The sequence below is a fragment of the Cuculus canorus genome, chromosome 19, assembly GCF_017976375.1.
Source record: "Cuculus canorus isolate bCucCan1 chromosome 19, bCucCan1.pri, whole genome shotgun sequence".
NCBI classification, from domain to species: domain Eukaryota; kingdom Metazoa; phylum Chordata; class Aves; order Cuculiformes; family Cuculidae; genus Cuculus; species Cuculus canorus.
In genome coordinates this window covers 1,041,110-1,060,662 of record NC_071419.1, presented here as the reverse complement: position 1 = coordinate 1,060,662, position 19,553 = coordinate 1,041,110, and the positions used below count along the sequence as shown (strand labels likewise).

Sequence of the window (19,553 nt, the reverse complement as noted above, 5' to 3'; positions counted from 1 at the left end):
GCTGCTGCTGTTGCTGCTATTGCTGGCACCGCTGGCGCCGGTGCTAATGCTGCAGCTGGTTTTGTTGTTGGTGGTGCTGCTGTTGCAGCAGTGTTGGTGCTGCTGCAGCTGTTTTTGTTGGTGTTGCAGCTGCTGTTGGTGCTGCTGCAGCTGGTTTTGCTGTTGCAGCAGTGTTGCTGCAGCTGTTGCAGCACTGTTCCTTCTGCAGCAGCAGCTGGTTTTGCAGTGGTGCAGCTGTGCAGCAGCTGTGCAGCTTGTTTTGCCGCTGCTGTTGCTGCTACTGCAGCTGTAGCTGCTGTTGCAGGGGGTTTTGCCGCCGCTGCAGCTGCTGTTGCAGCCGCTGCCGCCGCAGCCGCGCTGCCCGGGCCGCTGTGCCCTCGCCCCCCGCGCGGTGGCGCCGCCGCCCGCCGCTCCGGTGCCGGCGGGGTGTGACTGGCAGCCCGCACGGCCAATGCCGCCCCGCGCCGCCCGCGCCAATGGGGAGCGGGGGAGCGGGCGGGGCTCGGGCCGGCCGGGCGGCGGGGACCCTCGGCGCTGCCTCCCGCCGCCTCTGGCTCCGGGACACGCCGGTGCGAGCGCAGGTGAGGCGGGGGCGGCCGGGCGCCCATCCATCCCTTCCTTGCTCCGTCCCTGCATCCGTCTCTCCCTCCTTCCCTCTTTCCACTCCTCCCTCTTTCCATCTCCCCATTCCCCTTTTTCCCTTCCTTCCCTGCAACGGGGCTCTCCATTCCCTCCATCCTCTCCATTCCAGCGGCAGGGGCAAACATCCCCTCCACCCCCTCCATCCCCTCCTTCCCTTCCTTCCTGGCTGCAGGACCCGTCCATCCCCTCCATCCATTCCCTCCTTTCTGGCTGCAGGACCAGCCATCTCTCCTTCCCAACGGCAGGACCATCCATCCCCTCCATTCGTCTCTCCTTCCCAACAGCCGCATTGTCCATCCCCTCCTTTCTGGCTGCAGGACCATCCATCCATCCCTCCATCCATCCCTTCCCTCCATCCATTCCTCCTTCCCAACAGCAGGACCATCCACCCCCTCCCTCCATCCTCTCCATCCAACCTCTTCCTTCCCAGCAGCAGGGCCACCCATCCCTTCCATCCCTCCTTCCAAACGGCAGGGCCATCCGTCCATCTGTCCATCCATCTGTCCATCCGTCCCTCCGGGTGTGCAGGCACAGCCTCGCCCGCGGTTCGGTGCCCGGTGCCGGTGGCGGGCGGCTGTCGGTGCCAGGAGCCACTCTCGGCACTGTCTGCTGCTAATGGAGACGAGGAGTGATGTGACACGCTGTCTGCTTAGGCCTCGATTCGCGGCGTAATGGCAATAACCACAGAAATGCCCCCCTGTCCGTTAAGTTCCCCATTCCCCACGTTCCCTTCCCGCTCGCTTCCCGACTGGGAGGCTCTCAGCCTGCCTCCGACAGGTACCGTGTTTCTGCGTCAGCAACAAACCCTTTTGGGTGAAATATTGCTGGGTTTTACCACCGCTGTCTGTGCGGTGCGAGTTCAGCAGAATTGTCATGGATTGATCTGATTTTAAACTTTCATCTCGGCAACGCACTCTTCGCCGAATTCTTGTTTTGTACCCAGGAATGCTTTGGGCACAGTGATGTGAAATGCCCTTGGGGAGAGAATCTGGGCGATTGTTGTGTTGTGTCATACCCCACCTCCTTGCCCGTTACTGGCTATAAGATGTCAGTAACCAAAGGCTGCCCCAGAGGAGACGTTCAGGATGGAGCCTGCGGGTTTCGGGGCCTGGGTCTGATCTCCCAGCGCAGCATAGGACCTGTTTTCATTGGAGTCTGAGTTGCAGTTCTATAATTTAATAACCAGATTCTCAGCTGTGTCTCAGCTGAGCCATTCTAGCCCTCCAGCCTGCAGAATGGATCCCTTAGCATAAAAGATGGATAGATTGGGCCAGAGCTGTCCAAAAGAAACCCGTAATTCCCAGCACCTCCTCTAAGCTAATGCAAAGCAGCCGTGTTGGACCGTATGGTGATTGAAATGCTAGTGTGAGAGTCTCCCAGCATGCGAACGCTCTCCCACCGTTCCTGTGAGCAGCACAGTGTTGGTAGCAGCCTTTGGAAATTGTAGATGATCATCCTGGTATGGATCTTTTTGTGGAAGTTGGCGGCTGCGGTTACTGCCGGTGCATCTTCTCACCTTGTGTGAACCCCGCTGCGTAGCGGCTGTGACTTCCCTTGCTCGGGCTATTGCGGGAGCGATAAAGCAGCGTGATACCCGACTGTAGATCATGTTAGCAGAAAAAAAGATGCTTCGTTTTCAGATCAGATAAATCAGTCTTTTTTTAAGACGCTTTGATAAACTGGATCAGAATTTATGTTAAATTAAAGAAACAATGAGTCACTTAATTAGAAGCAAAGAGCATAATTCACTATCCGTTCTGAGCTGCCAAAACAGTGCGGGGAGCGTGCACAGACGTGATGGCCAGGTGCCTTGCTGCAGAAAATAAGAAAACCATTCATACAATCTGTGTGGAAGGAAGAAATATTTTGCTGTGCTACAAAGGAGATCGTGATCGTTGTTTTGTCTTGAAATAGGGGTACAATACAGCTTGAAAATTCAATTGGCATTCCACAACCGTTACAAACATTGGAGGATTCAATTGCAAGGATGCTAGGTGGGCTAAGCTCTACGTGTAAGAACGATCCATGCAGCAGCACGGTGTTGTGTTCACCGTGCTCGATTGGCAAACTAGATCTACAAGTGATAAATGCTGCAAGTGCTTAGCAGCAGGAGGAACACTGAGCTTGCCCATGTTGCTATTCATTCTGTGTTTCTCTTTTCTTTGGTGGAGGGAGGTAATAAAAATGGAGAATAACGATTCAAAACATTGTGAGGGTTGTAACCTGAGTCAGTTCTGCACTGAAACTAAATGCCGCGGTCTGTAGCGCTGGATGGAAGGCACAGATTTCCGCAGGTGGGAGGACGGGGCCGTGGCTCTCCCTGTGTGGCCAGCGCTGCTCCTGTCGCATGATGGGGCTGCACAGTCCTCGCTCCCTGCAGCTGCGCTCGCCAGCCTGCGCCGGGCACGGTCACCTCCTCTCGCTGCACTTCCGCACTGCTTTAGCTCCCTTTACTTTACGTGGAGTTGTTGGTGGACTGCCACAGTGTAAATGGATAATGGGAATTCATTTCATCATCTGGGCACATTACTTTGTGGGCTTATCTTTCGTTCTGCGTACTGTGCTTTGGGCAAGGAAGGAGGAGTTCTGGTATGGAAGTCTGTTTGAGGTGATGTTGTTGCCTAAATAGCTAAAATTTGCCTATATTTTAAACAAAACGCGCACACACAGAGCATCCCAAAGCGCGATACAGCTATTGGAGTCCTGTTACAGCAGTCTGTGTGTTGCTGTCATTTTTCACTGAACTTTTCATAATTTTTTTATTAGAAATGTTCAGTTGGAGCAATCTTTGTAAGAAGGAAACCAGGACCTGTACCTGCAAGTTTTATAGTAATTTTCTTGGTATTCTTGCGTAAGGACATTCCACAAGCTTGGCTTTTGTGGCGAAGTTGCTTTCTTTAAGCACACAGGCTGTTTTTTGGGTTTGTAGTTTTTAAACAGACTGGAATCAGAGGTGTGGAAGGGGGTGTTTGCTGGAGCAGAAGGAAGCACTTTAAAGAAGTGGACCAAATTGTGTGTGGGAGCTGCATGGGGGGTCAAATAGAGGTCTGATTCTGTAAAGTATGTAGGTTAGTTGCCAACACAAATACTACCTAGCAGTTTACGTGTGCCGAGAGAGCGCAGTGCAGCCGTGCAACAGCAATAGTGTAGAGTAACCATCAATCTGGCTCCCTCAGGATGTCAGTCAGGAAAGGAAACGTGTGATGCCAAAAAGCCTGGATAGAACAGCAGGTTTAGAGGACTCGCCATTGAAAGTATTTTTAATTATTGCTATTACTATAATGGAACACAGACTGGAAGCTAAATTTTTAAAACTATAATTAAAGCAGAAGTCAGCAGGGATTTCTGTGCTGTGTGGCAGAGGAACGGTCCAGGAGCAGTTCCCGCTCAGGAGGGCGAGTTCCCAGGGTGAAGATGCTCTGCATGCAGTTCCCGAGCTCGCGGGCAGCTTAACGCCAAACATCGGTCTGGAAGGAAGAAGTGAACTGAGCTGATCAGAAAGCTTTTCCTCGCGTGTACTGCTTTCTCTTTGTGAGAGGAAGGTTCCAGTTGGAAAGCAGCCACGGACACATTGGCGGAGGATGCTGACAAGATGTAGAGTGTCCTCCAGATCAGACACTGTCCTGAGCTGCCGTTTGGGCCATCTAGGAAATGACTGTACTTGCTAGAAGGAAATCTCTCCATCACTTTAACATTGAGCTATGTTGTATAGCAAACGTTCAGTTCTGGATTAATGAGTGTACATCGAAGAGTTAAAACATCGGTTGTTTTCTGAGTAAAGAAAGGAAAAAAAAAAAAGAAAAGGAAAGATCTCGTAGCTCTAATGCTTTTCAGGAACTTGGCCGCTGTAGATGCGAGAGGCATGTGCTTTTCCGCCCTGCTTTAGGTGATGGCTTAGTTCAAGGGGGCCCAGATTTGGCTCAGGCAACAGTTGTGTTGGCGTCTTGCCATCGCATGTGCATAAAATGGAGCTGACTGCAATTCCCTGCTTGCTCTAACATGGAGGGGCGGCCCGAGAGACCCGAGGCCCCCGTGCGCCTCGCTGTAGGCTGGCTGGGCTACGAGAGTTGTACCAGGATGTGCGATCCCTGCAGCATTAACTGTTGTGCTGTCGCTTGATGGCTGCTTTTGGGTCCCTGGGTTGTACTTTGGTGTCTTGTCATAACTAATGCATTTCAACCCTTGTTGTGCCTGTGCTTCCAAAACCCTTCTCCCTTCTCACAGCGGCTGACGTGCTTTTCCAGATGTATGAGGCTCGTAGCTCATTTGCAGACTCTTTCTGTGATTTTGTGGCTTATGTGCATCGCCACAAAATCAAGATAAAACACAACTGGCATTTTAGCTGCTCCAAGAACATTGTGTGTAAATAAACCACTAAATAGCTTAGCCTGTGAAATGTAAATACACAGAGCTCAGCCCTCCGCAGCTGATGGTGTTTTTCTGTCTCCCTTCTTCCCCTCCCACCCCTGCCAACCGTAGGCTGCCCTGATGTTCTTTTTTCCACTGCTCTTTCGTACAATGAAATGACTACCCAGTACCACGTAGGTGGTGCGCAGGCACCACAGACTGACAATTTGAATTTGGGTGAAAGAAACAACTTGCATCCTCTTCCACATGAACCATCTTCTGAGGATCCTGGACTCTTATGACCCAGAAACTCTGCCTCAGCCTGGCTTTGAGCTCGAGCTCATTTTTAGTAGCAAACTATTTAAGCCGGTTGAAGAGCGGAGCCCAACCGTGGTGACATTTTTAGCCTTTGCAGTTTGTTCATCCTATACACGGGAGGTCATGAACTGCAGTGAAAGAGGGATCACAGAGGGCGCGGAACGGACAAAGGTGGAACAAATTGCCAGTGGCAGGAACATAAATAAGGGAAACACAATTTTTGTGCTGTGAAGGTAATTGGAAAAGGCCACGTGCATCCCATGGTGATATCATGTCTCTTGCATTTAAAGAGAGTCCGCCCACAGTGGGTTTAGAAGAGTCTGCTGGTAAGGTGTGGCTTAGATGATCTCAGTGCAGAAGGCAGGAAGGGACAGCACTGTTTCCATGGTACGATGTTAATGAGCAGCTCTACATTTTCCTTGGAGCAGATATGCCAAAGCTGCGGTTCGGGATACAGACAGGTGTGCTGTAAGCAATGGAAGGATTTTTGAAGATTTGTACACCAAGTGAGAAGTCTGATTCTATAAACTGAGCACTTACTGGAAGCCAAAATAATAGGGCTGACACTACGTGTTGGATATTCAACCTCGCTTGACTCGGAATGCAGGTGAACCTGTGGTGCTGGCTGTTTCCCTGTTCCTGCTGAGATGTCAGAGGTGATGCAGAGGTGGCTGCTCACGGTAACTCTGGGCTCTGAATATCAGACAGAGTCTGCAAATCTTCTGGTCTTCTGAGGAACGAAAGACACATTCATGTAGCATTAACCTTTCGGTCTGCAGTAATACTGTTCCTCTATAGCCGTGCCTGCTCTCTGTCACTTCCCCTCGCTACAGCGGTGTGAAGAACTGTATGTTTGCATTTTTATCTTGTTATCTTATATACCCCCTTCCCTCTCCTTTCCCCTTTTTAGGAAACAAAGTTTATGCAATGGGACAGTCAGGCTTCCTCTTTTTTCTTCTGCAAGCAGCTTTTAGATCACTTGTCCTGTGTAAGCGGTGTCGCTGTAGGGAGGAAGGTCCCAAAGATTGTCTGGCTGTATTGTCCACAGAACTCCGAGGAGGCTGAAGGAGAGCATCCCTTAAAGAGGAGGACAGACAGAAGAGAGCCGTTCTGTGGGAGGCACCTGGCTGGCCCTGCGTGCGTGGAGCTCTGGGACAGCTGAAGCGGTTCCCTTTGCTGAGTGGGAGAGCTGAGGCCGGTGATGGGTACGGAAAGGTCCGCAGGGCCACGTGCACGTCAACGTGGGACCAGGCTTCCTCCCTCTGTAAAAGAGGATGACTGTCGGTGCACAAATGACTGTGCTGGTGTCACAGACACAGCTGGTTTTGTAGGGGTTTATTATTTTTTTTAAGAATGTCTTCCCTCTTGCTTAATCGTCAGCGCCAGGACTGCTGCTGCAAGGTAGCTTTAGAAGTGCTTTCTTGGCAATTCCCAGTTGGAGCAGAACAAGTTGCACTTACGGGTGATTTTCAGCCAGCCACACTGCTATATGTTTACGAAATAGAAGTTTTCCGCCCTCCTGGTGCACGCTGCATTTCTCCTCAGAGCCCTTTGGACATAAGCACGCATCCAGGCAGGGAGAACACTGTTTGAGCAGCATTATCAGCTAAGTGGAATAGCTCCTTGCTTCTCCTTCTTAAGTTATATCGTACATTGCTTTTTCTTGTGGTGTTCAAACGAAAAATGTTTCAGCCCAAGTCCTTTTCATTGTGTATGTTGATATAAAAGTGAGCATAGCTGGTGCAGAAGCAGTGTGGTCGTTCTTTAAGCTGGACGTGGCTGTTGCTGCCCTGCCAGCAGCCCGGCAGCGGTGCCAGCCTGCTCGCGATGCCTCCTGCAGCGCCCAGGGGAGCCGCTGGGAAAGGAGCCTGGGACGTCTGGAAGAGCTGCAGCCGCTGCAGTGCAGATGTGCCCTGAGGTGAACAGTGGTTGGGGACGAGAGATGTCTCTGTTTGGTTCCAACTGTTACTAAAACCCTTGGAATTATAAAGAAATCATTTTTTTTTTTTCTTTTTTCCCTCTATATGTATGTTATAAAGCAATGGTCTGATACAGAACTGCTCCTTGCTGTTCCCTCTGAGCTGCTGGCTCCAGCAGTCGGTGGAGGTTTCAGTGCCAACAAGACTGTGTGTATGGGCATCGTTACCTGTTTATTTCAGTGTTTAGTGAATAGAACTGAGGGGTATCTCAGTGGCTCCCGGTGGAGAATCGGGGATTGTGTCAAAAGGAATGAGTTTGGTTTCTGGTTAATTTTGTGTTGTCCGAGGCCCTGCCAGGACTAGCACTCTCAGCAGATTACGTGGAAACGCACAGATGGTTTTGCCAAAAAGTGCAGTAGAATTCTGAAAGAAAACCCAGGAGGCGAGTATGCCAGTCTGTAGAAGAAAAGGAGAGGCCAACAGAGAGCTAAGATTGACATCTTGCTTGACGAAGACACGATTGGACGTTTCTTATTAGCCGTTTGAGATGTGGTGGTACTAAGCTTCGGGTAGGAATGATCAAGGTCTAGGTTTATCTGTCTAGGTCTGTCTTTCATCTGTGCTATTAATTTGCAGATTAGAAATAGGTACAAACTGGGCATCTGGCTTTATATCGCATCCCTTTTTGCACCGATGCTGTGGGAGATGTGTCAGGATGAAAAGTGAGGAGAGACAACCACATTTGCTGCTTGGTTTACAGTTTGCTGTCTTGAGGTGGGAGGGGGAAAAAACCAAGAGCATTTCTTCCAAAAAGAGAATGCTCTTCCTCTCCCTCCTGTTCCCGTCCCCAGTGTGAGCCGTTCTGGGTTGTCCTGTTTCAGCATCTGCTGTCCTGTTGAGAAGGTTGCGTACAGGTTATTTAAGGGATGAAGCTGAAAGCTCAGTAATGAAAATGACTGGAGCCTGAAATAAAATACAGATTCTTGTTCTAATTTTAGCCAAGAAGCTTCACTGGGTCACATTGATCAACTCTCTGCTTTGTGATAAATCTGTTCCTATGCACAGTGTGAATGTTTAACATCTGAACTTTATCTTTGGAAGGCTGGAACGCCACAGACATCAGTGTTTATAAGGTGCATGAAGTCACCTGTTCAGTGATACAGTGAGTGACGCATTCTGATTTTTGGAAGTGTCTTCTGAAAGATGCGCTCGTGCTCATCCTTACAAAGTCCTACGGGTTTGTGTATTGTGTGCAAAGTCTCTGTGCCCGGTGCTGCTTGTGTTCAGTACTGCGGACTCTGATTTCCTTGGTGAAGTACCAGGCAGACTGAATGTGCGCTCAGGGCTTTGAATTGAGCTTGTTTACCTCTGCACAGGAGGGGAGTTCTAAGTCTGATGCTGGTGCTCTAGTGAGGAGAGAGTTGTTCTTTCAGGTGACCATTGAGGTGAAGTAGATAAAGCACTCACAGATGCTCACAGGTTTTATCCTCTACATGCTCGTGTGATGAGCTGCAAGGCAGGAGCCACTGGCAATTCCACAACCAAGCAGACGTGATGGCTTAAAGAGAGATCAGTTGTACAAATGCTGTCTTGGGAGGCTGGGGTGCAGCATCCGCCCAGCTCTGCTGTGCAGAGCCTGCCCCTGGTTCTGCCTGTCCCCACTGCACAGATTTTATGCACTCCTGACTTCTGCCTGTACAGTGTGCCATGCGCTTACCGTATCACCACATTTTCTGTGGAGTGAGGCTTCATTTCATCGTGTCAGGTGTGAATTTACCACCACCCTCTTCCACCAGGCAACCGAATGTCCGGTTACAGTGGTCCTGGCTAGATCGTAACTCTGGGTAAAGATAGGTGCAGGTAATACAGTTATTTAAGGTGTGTGTGCTTGACTTCCATTGTCAGCTTGATTTCCTTCAACCAGAGCATTCCTTCTCTGCTCACAGAGCATGCCTTGCTTTGCAGCCTTGAGGACAGGCCGATAGGGAGTGCACACTGTTGACTTCAGCACTCTGCTTCCCTTCCAGCTGAGCCTGAAAAACTTTAGCCAAAAGACGGCAGTCCACAGGGGAGTGGAAACGAGGGTGATGTAAGTGACACATAACTTTAAATTACTGGTTAGCGTCATGAAACTTTCATCCCTTTCCCATACCCCTCCTCCTGCTGCCCTTTAGCTCCAGCTGCTTTGCACAGCCTTGCTGTCCTCTGCGATGCCTGTGAGCTCCCCCACCCTGGGTGCTGCAGCGGCATGGATTTGTAGCATCTAGTAGATATTGTGCTAAGCAAACCTGGAATTGGGTGTTCTGAGAGTGCGCTGGAAAGAACCTGGCACACCAAGTGTAGTGCTTGGCTAGCACAACTTTTCTGCCTTGTATGGCCTGGGGAGTTGGCAAAATCTTTGACTGAATAAGTTCTGCTGGAAGTCACCATTTTCTAACTTATTTTAGCAGTCTGAAACCAACGTTCCAGTGTCTCCTTTTGCAGACACTGGAGATGAGTTTTTTTAACGTGTCCTACTTAAGAAAAAAATTTGTCACATGCAACAGCCCGACAGTTTCTTTGCAGGAAAGAAACCAGAAAGCATCCAAGACAAGAACAAAAAATGGAGTAGGTGATGTTTCTGGTGTAGGTGGGCTGCCCGAACTGCCTGTTCGTGGCAGAGGAGCTCTGATCTGTGGGGTAACCTCTGGAACCAGAGGAGAGCCCAAGTTACTGCCAGTTGCACTTTATTTGTGTTTTTCACTTGGAGCTCCGCAGTCCCTGAGGAAAGGGCGATGTCAGTAGCTATATTCCTCCCTTTGCTGTGCCCACTTGCTGTTGCTAATAATAATTCTTTCTCCTGCCTGTAAAGCTGCTGCATTACAGCACAGAATTCAGCACAGGGGAGGCCTCCTTCTTCCCCGAGCTGCTCGTGATGGCAGTGCGTTCTTTGTGCGGCACCGACACCACCCCCTGTGCAGCGTGATAAGCCCAAACTGGTGCATGAGAGAACGGACTTTATTGTCCTTCTCCGTCAGCTGGAAAAGCCACCTTCACCTATCATTTAATGGCTCCTGTTGTCCTTTTCCTTTCCATCTTCCCTCCCCATCTATCCTTCATGTTCAGGCGTGAGCTGTGGCTGAGTGAAATCAGGGTTTGAATTGCAGCAGCGCCTGTCTCATGTCTGTGACCAAAATGCTTCTTTGGATTTGAGATCTGAATTACCTTCTGGCAGCTTTCCTGAGGATCTCGCAGAGGGAATTGTCATCACTATTACTGCTGTGCTTAATTCTTCACCCATTTTCTTTCTTGGTTGTTTTTAATTCCCAGAAGAAAGACTCTGCCCATGATGTGATTCAGTCTGAATGTTGTTATAGTGTGTTTTCTGTATGGTGTTATTTTATGATCATCATAAAGGTGATTTTGACAGTGAGTAAGAAAACAGTCCATTTTGAGCAGGACTCATACTTCTAAAGTATAACCTTTAAGGATTTTCGACAGGACTTTCCACTGTAACATGTAAATACACTGGATAGTTCAGCAGTGCTTCTGTTTTCCCAGGGCAGTGTGTGGCAGAGCCAGAACCAGAACATGCCTTTAATTATCCTGCAAGAGAGTGAAACTTGATCTCATCCATTGTCCCTGTCCAAAGTTGATTATCTGGAGCGTACTCGTTCTGTATCCCAGAGATGGTGTGGCTGTTGCATCTGTTCTATCCCACGGGCAATTGTGCTTGCATGCTCACACCATTAAGAACGGAGATAGTGTGGATGACTAAGGTTTCATTTCATTCTACTTTAAACTGTGATTTAGCTGGTTTATTATAAAAAAAAAAGCAAACAAAACCCAAAGAGGGCACAGTGAGGCTGCTGTGTTTAATTTATTATGTACGAATGTAACAGCTTTTCATAAGCACTCCGAGTCTTCTCCGTTCATTCTGATGTCTTTGAAGTGTCTCCTGGTCACCTCCCCCCTCTAAAAGTGTCAGTAGAAAATGAGACTAATTTTTGCATCTGTCTTACCATGTAAATGATTGAGGCTGAGGGAGGGGAATGGCATCAAAATGTTTGTGACACCAATGAGGTTGGGCTAAGCACGTCTGAGAAGCTGGCAGGTGTAATTTTTAGAGACCATGAAGAAGGGCAGAGGTTTTCAAGTTTCTCATGGACTTCTGTTCAAAGCCCATTCTAGGATAAGAATTAAAAGTAAAAATGAAAGCATGCTGATGAAATTCTGCATTGAGTGTTTTATTCCATGTCTAACGTGTAAGCCTTTCTTTTATATCCTGTGAAATACATATGGCAATCCAGATCAGAACCAGGCAGAAGGTGCATTTGGCATGCGGAATGGTAGGGATGTTTTCACAGCAGCAACTATCGTAATACAGTATTCTAGTTTACTACTTTTAGCTGTATTTCAGTCCTTTGTGTATCGACATCCTGTTGCTGGGTGTTGGTTTTAATGGAAATTAAAATAATGAGCAAACGTAGAAGTTTTAGCAGAAGGTCTGCAAATATTTAGCTGTCACACACACCGAGTTTGGGCAGCAGGACCTTAATGATGTAACTACATCTCTTTGGAAGAGTGAAGATGCAGTTTTGCAGGTACCATAGCTTCCTGCCTTGTGTATGGAACAGCCAGTTTTCCCGCCAGGGATTCTGCTGAAGGGAAGTTTGAGTGACTGAGACTGAATTTTATTTCCTTTCTTTCTAAAAGTAAATCCCTGACTGAGTAAATGCGCTCCTTTTGTGTGCTTCTGCATGTCAGTCTCCCCCCGACTCCTCACCCCGGCTTGATAATAGCACATTTCAGCCTAAATCCAGGCTACTCGTGCCTTAATACCATGTGTGCCTTGGTTGGAACATGCGTTTGTTGGGAAGGAAAACCTGACTGTAGTGGCGCGGTGCCTCCAGGGGATACTCATCTTTCATGTCTCTGCCGTGTCAGGATGTGGTTTGTTTCCTGGGTCCCTTCCCCAGCAGGATCTGATAGAGGACAGGTTGTTCCCTCTGCTTTTGGCAGCTTCTTCCCATGAGCACGAAAGCTGCTTTTGCCCTCTGCGTTAGTAATGGGTCCAAACCCACACGCTGTAGCGGTATCGGGCTGGGCATGCAGAATGTTCTCCAATATTTTGTTTTCAGTTTAGTAATCTCTTCCCCTTCCTCTTTTTTTTTTGTCTTTTATTTTCCTTTTTTTTTTTCCTTTTTCTTTTTTCTCTCGGTTCCTCTGCCTTTCCACTAACTTGTAGGCTTTCAAAGTACACCTCAATATTCTATAACCTGAAATAGTGGGTTTTTTTTCTCCTTTCTCTGCAACAAGTGTTTTTTCTGCAGCCTGGTCCCTTTCAGAGCGGCAGGCAGTGACCCTTCTGGCCTGTCTTTCACTGACTGCACTAAGGGCGGTGTTGGCGGTGGCTGCGCTGGGCTCGCTCGGCACCAGAGCTGCGGTTGGTGTTCCTGGCGGGCGCAGCAGCGGCGCGGCGGTCGGCTGGTGTAGCTCAAGGGTAGCGTACAGTAACGTTGACTTTACCGTTAAATTAAAGGAATGATACACAGGCTGTATGAAATGTACTTTGCAGTTTAAGCAAGCTCCTCCGCCCTTGAAGCTGTGTCCGAAGCTGCTGCAGCGTGCCCGGCCGGCCTCGGAGCAGCGCGCCTCGCCGCAGGACTGAGGTGGCCCTTGCAGCCGAGCGCACAGGACCCCGGGTACTGTCCCTCTTCCCAAAATCCCCAGATCACCTCCTGGCTGCTTCTGACACCTGGTGTTCAGCTCTCGCTGCCCACTTCGATTCCATTTCATATGTCGGTGCTTGGAGGGCTCCGTGTTGTTCGTTCCACGCTGTGTGAATGGAAGTGTGCAGAGATCTCAGGCGCAGGCTGGTACCTCACCATGCTCCTTCCCTGCTTGCTCGGCTCGTGCTGCCAGCGCTTGACATCTGGTGGGCGTATTTTGAACTGTCGCACTGCCTGGCACCCCGCTGCAATCCCCTGGCGCTGAGTGGGTGCTTCCCACCTCTTCCTGGCGCTCTCCCGGCGGCGGTTCGTGCAGGGCACCCACATCCCCGGCCCGGCGCGGAGGGGACAGGCGAACGCCTGCTGCGTCCCCTCTGAGCTGGGAAGTGGTTGGCAGGATGTGCTCACTGCCTTATCCCCAGAGCCAGGGGGAGCTGCCAATGCCTTCTGCCTTTGGTAGGCATGGAATGTTTGCTCAGGGAAGTATTTCTAATGTCTGCTTGGTTGTTATGAAGGTTTTCCCTGACGACTGATGAAAGCTGCCCCTGGGTACTTTCCAGTGGCCCTAACGAGTTATCTCGGCCGTTTCCTGGCGTGAACTGGGACTTGTAGGTAATTATTTATGCAAATAGCATCCATGACAGAGCTTCTGCACAAATGGAAACTTGTTGCTTGACAAAAGTGCTCACTAGAACCGGTGGAGAAGTTGCTGAGAGTGAATGCTCTGCGTTTGCCCAGTTAGAGGTGTGTTTATCTTGCGCTAAATTCCTTGCACAGAGGAGCCGGGGCCCTGGCAGCCATTTCCAGAGGAGCAGGTTTTATCCCTGCTGCTGCAATTCTGCAGCTCCCTTTTGGATGAGCAAAAGGAGAATTTTATATCTATCTGCATTCCAAGTAACATTTTGAAGAGCCACTCTGCCTTTATAGGCTTTCATATTCCCTTACTTACTCAATACTCGGATTATCTGTGTTTTATATCTGGGTTTATTTCAAGTGATTACTGTACAATATGACATTATGCTCATATGAACAGTAAAAATAGATCTGCAGCTAAAATTGTGGCAGCGCAAGCCATGGAATTAAATGGTCATGAGGAAGTAGCGAGGAAGCAGGGTATTTTTTAGCACGCGGTCTAAAATGGCTCTGTTTTAGCAATAGCAACCAGTGACTTACAGTCTTCAGCAGTTACAGAAGAAAACTAAATGTAAGTAGCTGTGAAGCTAGTCTCTAAATACGGATGCAGGATAAAAACCTCTGCAGAAAGGCAAATTGAGAGGGGATGCTCTCGCCCAAGTATGAAGCGCAAGTCCTGTGTGTGTCACAGTCCTTTTGTCGGCAGTTTTGTGTTTGTGGATGGAGTGCTCAGAGTTATTTTATTTTATGGCTCTTGTACCACTTTATTTTTGCTCTGTTGATTGCATTGTGCAATAATTAGTCCCATGCTTTGATTCTCAGCTGTTATTTTTAATGAGTCTTAAGAAGAGTAACCTGTGGGAGAATTGCATGCTCTGTGTTACCATCCCCATGGAACTCTGCACACATATAATCTGGATGCATCCATAGCAGCCCTCAATTTTCGAGTAATATGGCTATTTTCTTCTTCATAGGACTGAGTTTGCCCTAAAAGAAATCATGTCATCAGGAGGAGCTGAAGATGATATTCCTCAAGCAGAGAGGAAAACAGTGACAGACTTTTGCTACTTATTGGATAAATCTAAGCAGCTATTCAATGGCTTAAGGTCAGTGCATTTTCGACAGTATTCCTTCAGAAAAGCATGGGAACATACGCTTCAGCATGAGTGGTGCTAAAGTCAGTTGTACAATGAACAGTTCAAACTCAAACCCAGTAAGTTTGTTTAGGAGAGAACAGTGTGCACCGCTGTGGGTTGCTTTGGACCAGGTATCTCGGAATGTCTGTAGGAATAGAGGTTCACGCAGTTCTTCTGAGAGAGCAGGGAAGGAAATGGAAGAAGAGGGAGCGCGATGTCTCGGTCCTGTGAGTTAACAGCGAACTGGAAGCTGCGAATTCAATGAAATCAATAGAATTGCTGAAGAAAGGTTTTGTATGCAGTACACAGTTCAGGACGAGCTGTGTACAGTCAACAGCAGGCAAATCCTAAACTCCACAGTCTCTGTGCCAGAGGAAAAGGATGCAAAGGTTTGGGGGGGAGGAGAGTGGGGGAAGAAATTTAGGAATGGTGAACAGAAACATCCAAGCCATAGCCTGTGTGTGTGGCTGGTGAAACAATGCTTAATCTGAACTGTGGAGAAAGGTAAAAACGGCGTTTCCCTACAAAACATCTTCAGTATCTTCAGTCCCAATAAGAAAGGATAATAAGAGCAGTAATAATAACAATAATAAGAGGAAGGGGGAGTTTAAGGAAAAGAGTTCATATTTGGACAGCAGTACAGGCATCCCATTTATGTCAATATGTGCTGAATTAAAGATTATATATTTGAGAGCTGTTTTATTTCTAAGTTTTGCTGTAGAGTCTCTTCCGTGACATGGGTTTTAGCTCCTGTCTCGTTGGCAGTTCAGGCTCGTGCTGGTCTCTGAGTAATACTGTATGTTTGGGCCCATATAGCTTGCTGTTACTCAAACACAGATGGTTAGCAAAGATGGTTTTAATTCCTCCCCCTACCCCCCGCTATTGATAATCCTTTCATGTGCTTTAGAAGTTGATTACCAAATCCAAAACAAACAGTTTGTGCTCCAAAATCTGGATGGTAGATGGGCAGTTGAGACAAAGAATTCTTGGAGATTGCACTCAGCACCCCACGAAACAGAGTCAGAAGCAAGAGAACTGAGATCTCGAGGCCAGGATTTCCAGGACCGTCTATGCCATTCCATTGGCTCGCTGATACAGCTTGCTTGAAATGTTGGCCTGAGTCACCGAAGAGTACAAATCAATACAGTCCGTGTCTGGAGGTGCGATCCTCAAGTTTGGATCACACTGTACCTATGTTCCATCTTTGCCTTTGAGCGTGGTGGCGGTGTATCGGACTTCCAGGTAAGGGGTCCAAAAAGAAACCTTCTTATCCAGCTAGATGAAAAGAAAATCGAAAATACCTTTGAATGAAATTTGAGGAATAAAAATAGAGAGATGAGCTTCAGCAGCTGGCTTTGCTATGTGAAAATAAGAATGTACAGGAGCAGGGATCTGCATCTGTCCTTACCGTAACTTGAAATAATTAACATAGTTGCTTCTTGCAATGAACTTGGCCACTATTTCACCAATAAGACCTGTTGGTGAATATGGGCCCATTCCTATGGGCATATTGACTTGAATAAAGCAGTGTCAGGTAATGATTTTCAGGTATCTCCTCTGTTAGTGCCTGTTCTTCTCTGGGTAGTTCACCTGGGAATGACTTGGCGAGTATCCTGATTCTCAGTTGCTTGCTTTTCCTCCTGGCGTAATAAATGCCTTTGATGCATGCCTGCCTTATTCTGTTTTGAAGATGATGATGGCCTTTGCTGCTGTGTTTTATTGCATTCTATTGTCCCCATCATGTTTCATGGAAAAGAAGTGATGGGGGAGGGAGAGGAGAGCAACGATTTCCTTCCCAAAACCTTCTCTAGGCACTTCAGCTACAGGGAACCGAGCCTATAGCTGTGTTGGCAGCTGCCTCGCTGTTGCTGCTGCCAAAAATGCAAGGGCTCAGCCTGCCACGTCTTTGTTTCAGTAGCATTTCCTTCCTCTCTTCCCAATACAGATGCCAAATACAGCATTTGAGGAAAACATATGATGATCTGCCAAGGTTGCTGCTCCAAAGTATACTTCATGCTCTCACTAGCAGCGATACCATCCTTTTGTGGCTGTGCCTGCTAGAATAACTTAGAGGGGAGGGTGTCTTTCTAGTGCCTGTACTCCCTCTTTGAATGCCCTGAGCTATAAATTACAAACAACTTAATGAAGTATGTTCTAATTGCTCTCTCCTTTCCCCATTCTCACAGGCTTTTTTGTTGGAAAAAGGCTGGAAAGAGGGAGTGTGTTGGGAAGCAGTTTTTCTGCTGGTGTACTGTCACCAGTTATTATTTCCTTTTTAATGTTAGAAGGTGCTTCAATGTGTTCAGTATCACAGAGAAGCTTGAAACCTTAAGAAATGAAAACACTTCCCACATATATCATCATACTGCCCCAGACCATGGAGTCTTGTTGCTCATTTTGCAGGCTGCAATAATCATGACTGCTGTCCTTCCACAGAAAGAAGTGGTAGTGTTTAACCATTTATTTTGTAGACTTCAAGTAAGGCTGCACCTCTTATTTTTGTTCCACACTGCTTATTTAGAAACAAGAGGACCCCGTTAGCGTCAGTAGGCTGTCCCTTGGCGCTGGGAAGGGTCTGGTTTCTTGCACCGATTGCATCAGTGAGGCAAGTTACCGTGAGCACTGCTGGTGAGCTTTCTGTCTCCGTGGGTTGTTGAAGGCGATGGGGAAGCTGTGCCACAGCGCCATTATCCCACTGCTGCTTCGGTTCTGGGAGCAGGAGCCTGTGATTACTACAAGCCTGTGAACATAAAAGGAAATTGTCTTTTTTATCACCTGTCAAAACTGTGAATGTATTTAAAGCTCTGAATGTTAAACTTGCAGTTATTGTAACCTTTCTTTTTGAAGTGTACTGCTGAGTCTCCAGGACTTTCCCAACATCTCTGGAAGCTGTCTGTGTGTGACAACGTCCATGTGGTGTTGACCAAACAAACCTCAGCACCTGTAATTGGTTTTCAGCCAGTATTACCTGGCTTCTGCCAACAGCATGGCTGAAATGAACTACTGACAGAGAATTACTGAGCACATGAGTAGTGCTGGGCTCTGCTGAGACTGTGCAGCAAGGACTGGGTAAAGCTCTGGGCTGTCTGCTGAATCCATCTGCCAGCCCCTCTAGTGGGGCAAGGGAACATCCCCTTAGAACATCCGAGTTCATGTCTTCATGTGCAGTTTGGAATGTCTTAGAAACCAAAAAATTGGAAACCATTTCCTCTTGTTGTTGGAGGCTGTTGTAATGAATGTTGTAACTGCCTTCCTTGTCTGGGTAGAACTGTCCTGAATCAAAGCATCCCCATTCCCTCGTCTGCATTTGAATTCCTTCTTACTCCTTCCCTCCTGTGAAGCTGATCCTGGTCAGTAAGAGCGTGAGTAGCCCTGCTGCTGCCTGCGCTCTGCCCAGCACCCTCAGCCAGGCACGCCCCGCTGGAAAGCCGGCTCTTGCCCTTTCCTCTCCATATTTCCCCGGTGTTCTGCTCTAGATCAGGAGCAGCAAAACGTCTTGCTATAACATAGGTCATTTTGTGCTCAAGTTGGGTGTGTAATAGCTTCTGGATCGTATCATATATTCCCTGTCTCCTTCAGTGGGAGGATCTGTATTAATAATCCACTCTGCAATCAACTGAATCTTTAGTATTCTTTGGGGCTATTTCTCACCAAATAATGCAGATCCTCTGATCTGATTAAGAAAATCTGCACTAAATGTCTTCTGTTCTTGTGCATCCATTTTCTCACTGCAAAATTTCTTGATACATGGGAGCAACACTCGTGATGTTCAGTAAATGAACGGCAGGAACAGCAGCTCTGCTCTGCAGAAATCTCTGGTGAAACCACAGTAATGTATTGTCATAAATGAAATTTTATTACAGCCGTGTCAGAATACTATCAAAAGAACAAGTGCTTCTGTCTGTTTCCATGGAGATCTTTCCTGTTCCCTGGGGAGCGGAGGAATCGCATGGCATTGTGCAGCTATGCCAGCTGCAATTAGGCAAGCACTCTGCTTGAGAAATATGCGTGTGGACACCCAGCAGTGACTGTGGACAACAACAGCCAAACACGTGTATGCCGCGCTGGGAGAGGCTTTGGAAAATGCCACCGATTCTCACATAGTCGAAACAAACGCAGTGCAGCGAGTTTTGTAAGAGTGCTTGGACTGGTGCAGAAGGAGGTGAGAGTCGAGGGAGCGTGAGAGGTGTGCCAGGAAAGATGAAAGGTGAGGTTTAAGAGCATATGGTCCTCCTGGTGGGGGATGTAAGCATGATCAGCAAGTAGTTACCTGCTTATTTCTTAATGTGTGCACATAGTGTTAGAGAGAAGAAGAGTGTGTTCTCTTGTGTCCTTATGTTAGACCTTTACTTGAATCATAGATTGAAGGAATAGTTTGGATTGGAAGGGACCACAAAGCCCGTCCAGTTCCACGCCCTGCCATGGGCAGGGACACCTCCCAGTGGATCGAGGGCTCCAAGCCTGGCCCTGAACACCTCTAGGGATGGGGCTTCCATTGCTTCTCTTGGCAACCTGTGCCAGGGCCTCCCCACCCTCCAGTACCGGGATGAGTTTCCAGGCTGGTATAAGTCATAGCTGGTAATGGATTCATTTTATGTGTAACTAAGCTAGGTCTCCCCAAGCTGTGTGGGAAGTGCAGTTGGATGATGAGCGAAGGAATATTCATTTCCCCTTCTACCTAGGGTGCTGTTAAAGCAATTGCAGTAGGCACAAATGCGCCAGCACGTGGCTCTGGAAATCACAGCGTGTTGCTTTGCTTGTTGTACTCCTCCAGAGGACACGGCATGGCTTCCAGAAGGTGTTGTTTCCATCAGTCTCATCTTCCCAGGCTTGGGAGTGGAACGTGC

The 19,553-nt window shown here is 48.1% G+C and overlaps 1 protein-coding gene across 1 annotated transcript in view; it reads left to right on the top strand.

The window, feature by feature from the left end:
- Positions 1-491: 491 nt before the first annotated feature.
- Positions 492-19,553, top strand: part of SCAI (suppressor of cancer cell invasion) — a 41,590-nt gene continuing 22,528 nt past the window's right edge. Inside the window, exons 1-2 of the mRNA XM_054084047.1 lie at positions 492-581; positions 14,545-14,676. Of these exons, the coding sequence (XP_053940022.1) occupies positions 14,570-14,676 (107 nt within the window). The 5' untranslated portion in view covers positions 492-581; positions 14,545-14,569. The remainder of the gene's footprint in view (positions 582-14,544; positions 14,677-19,553) is intronic.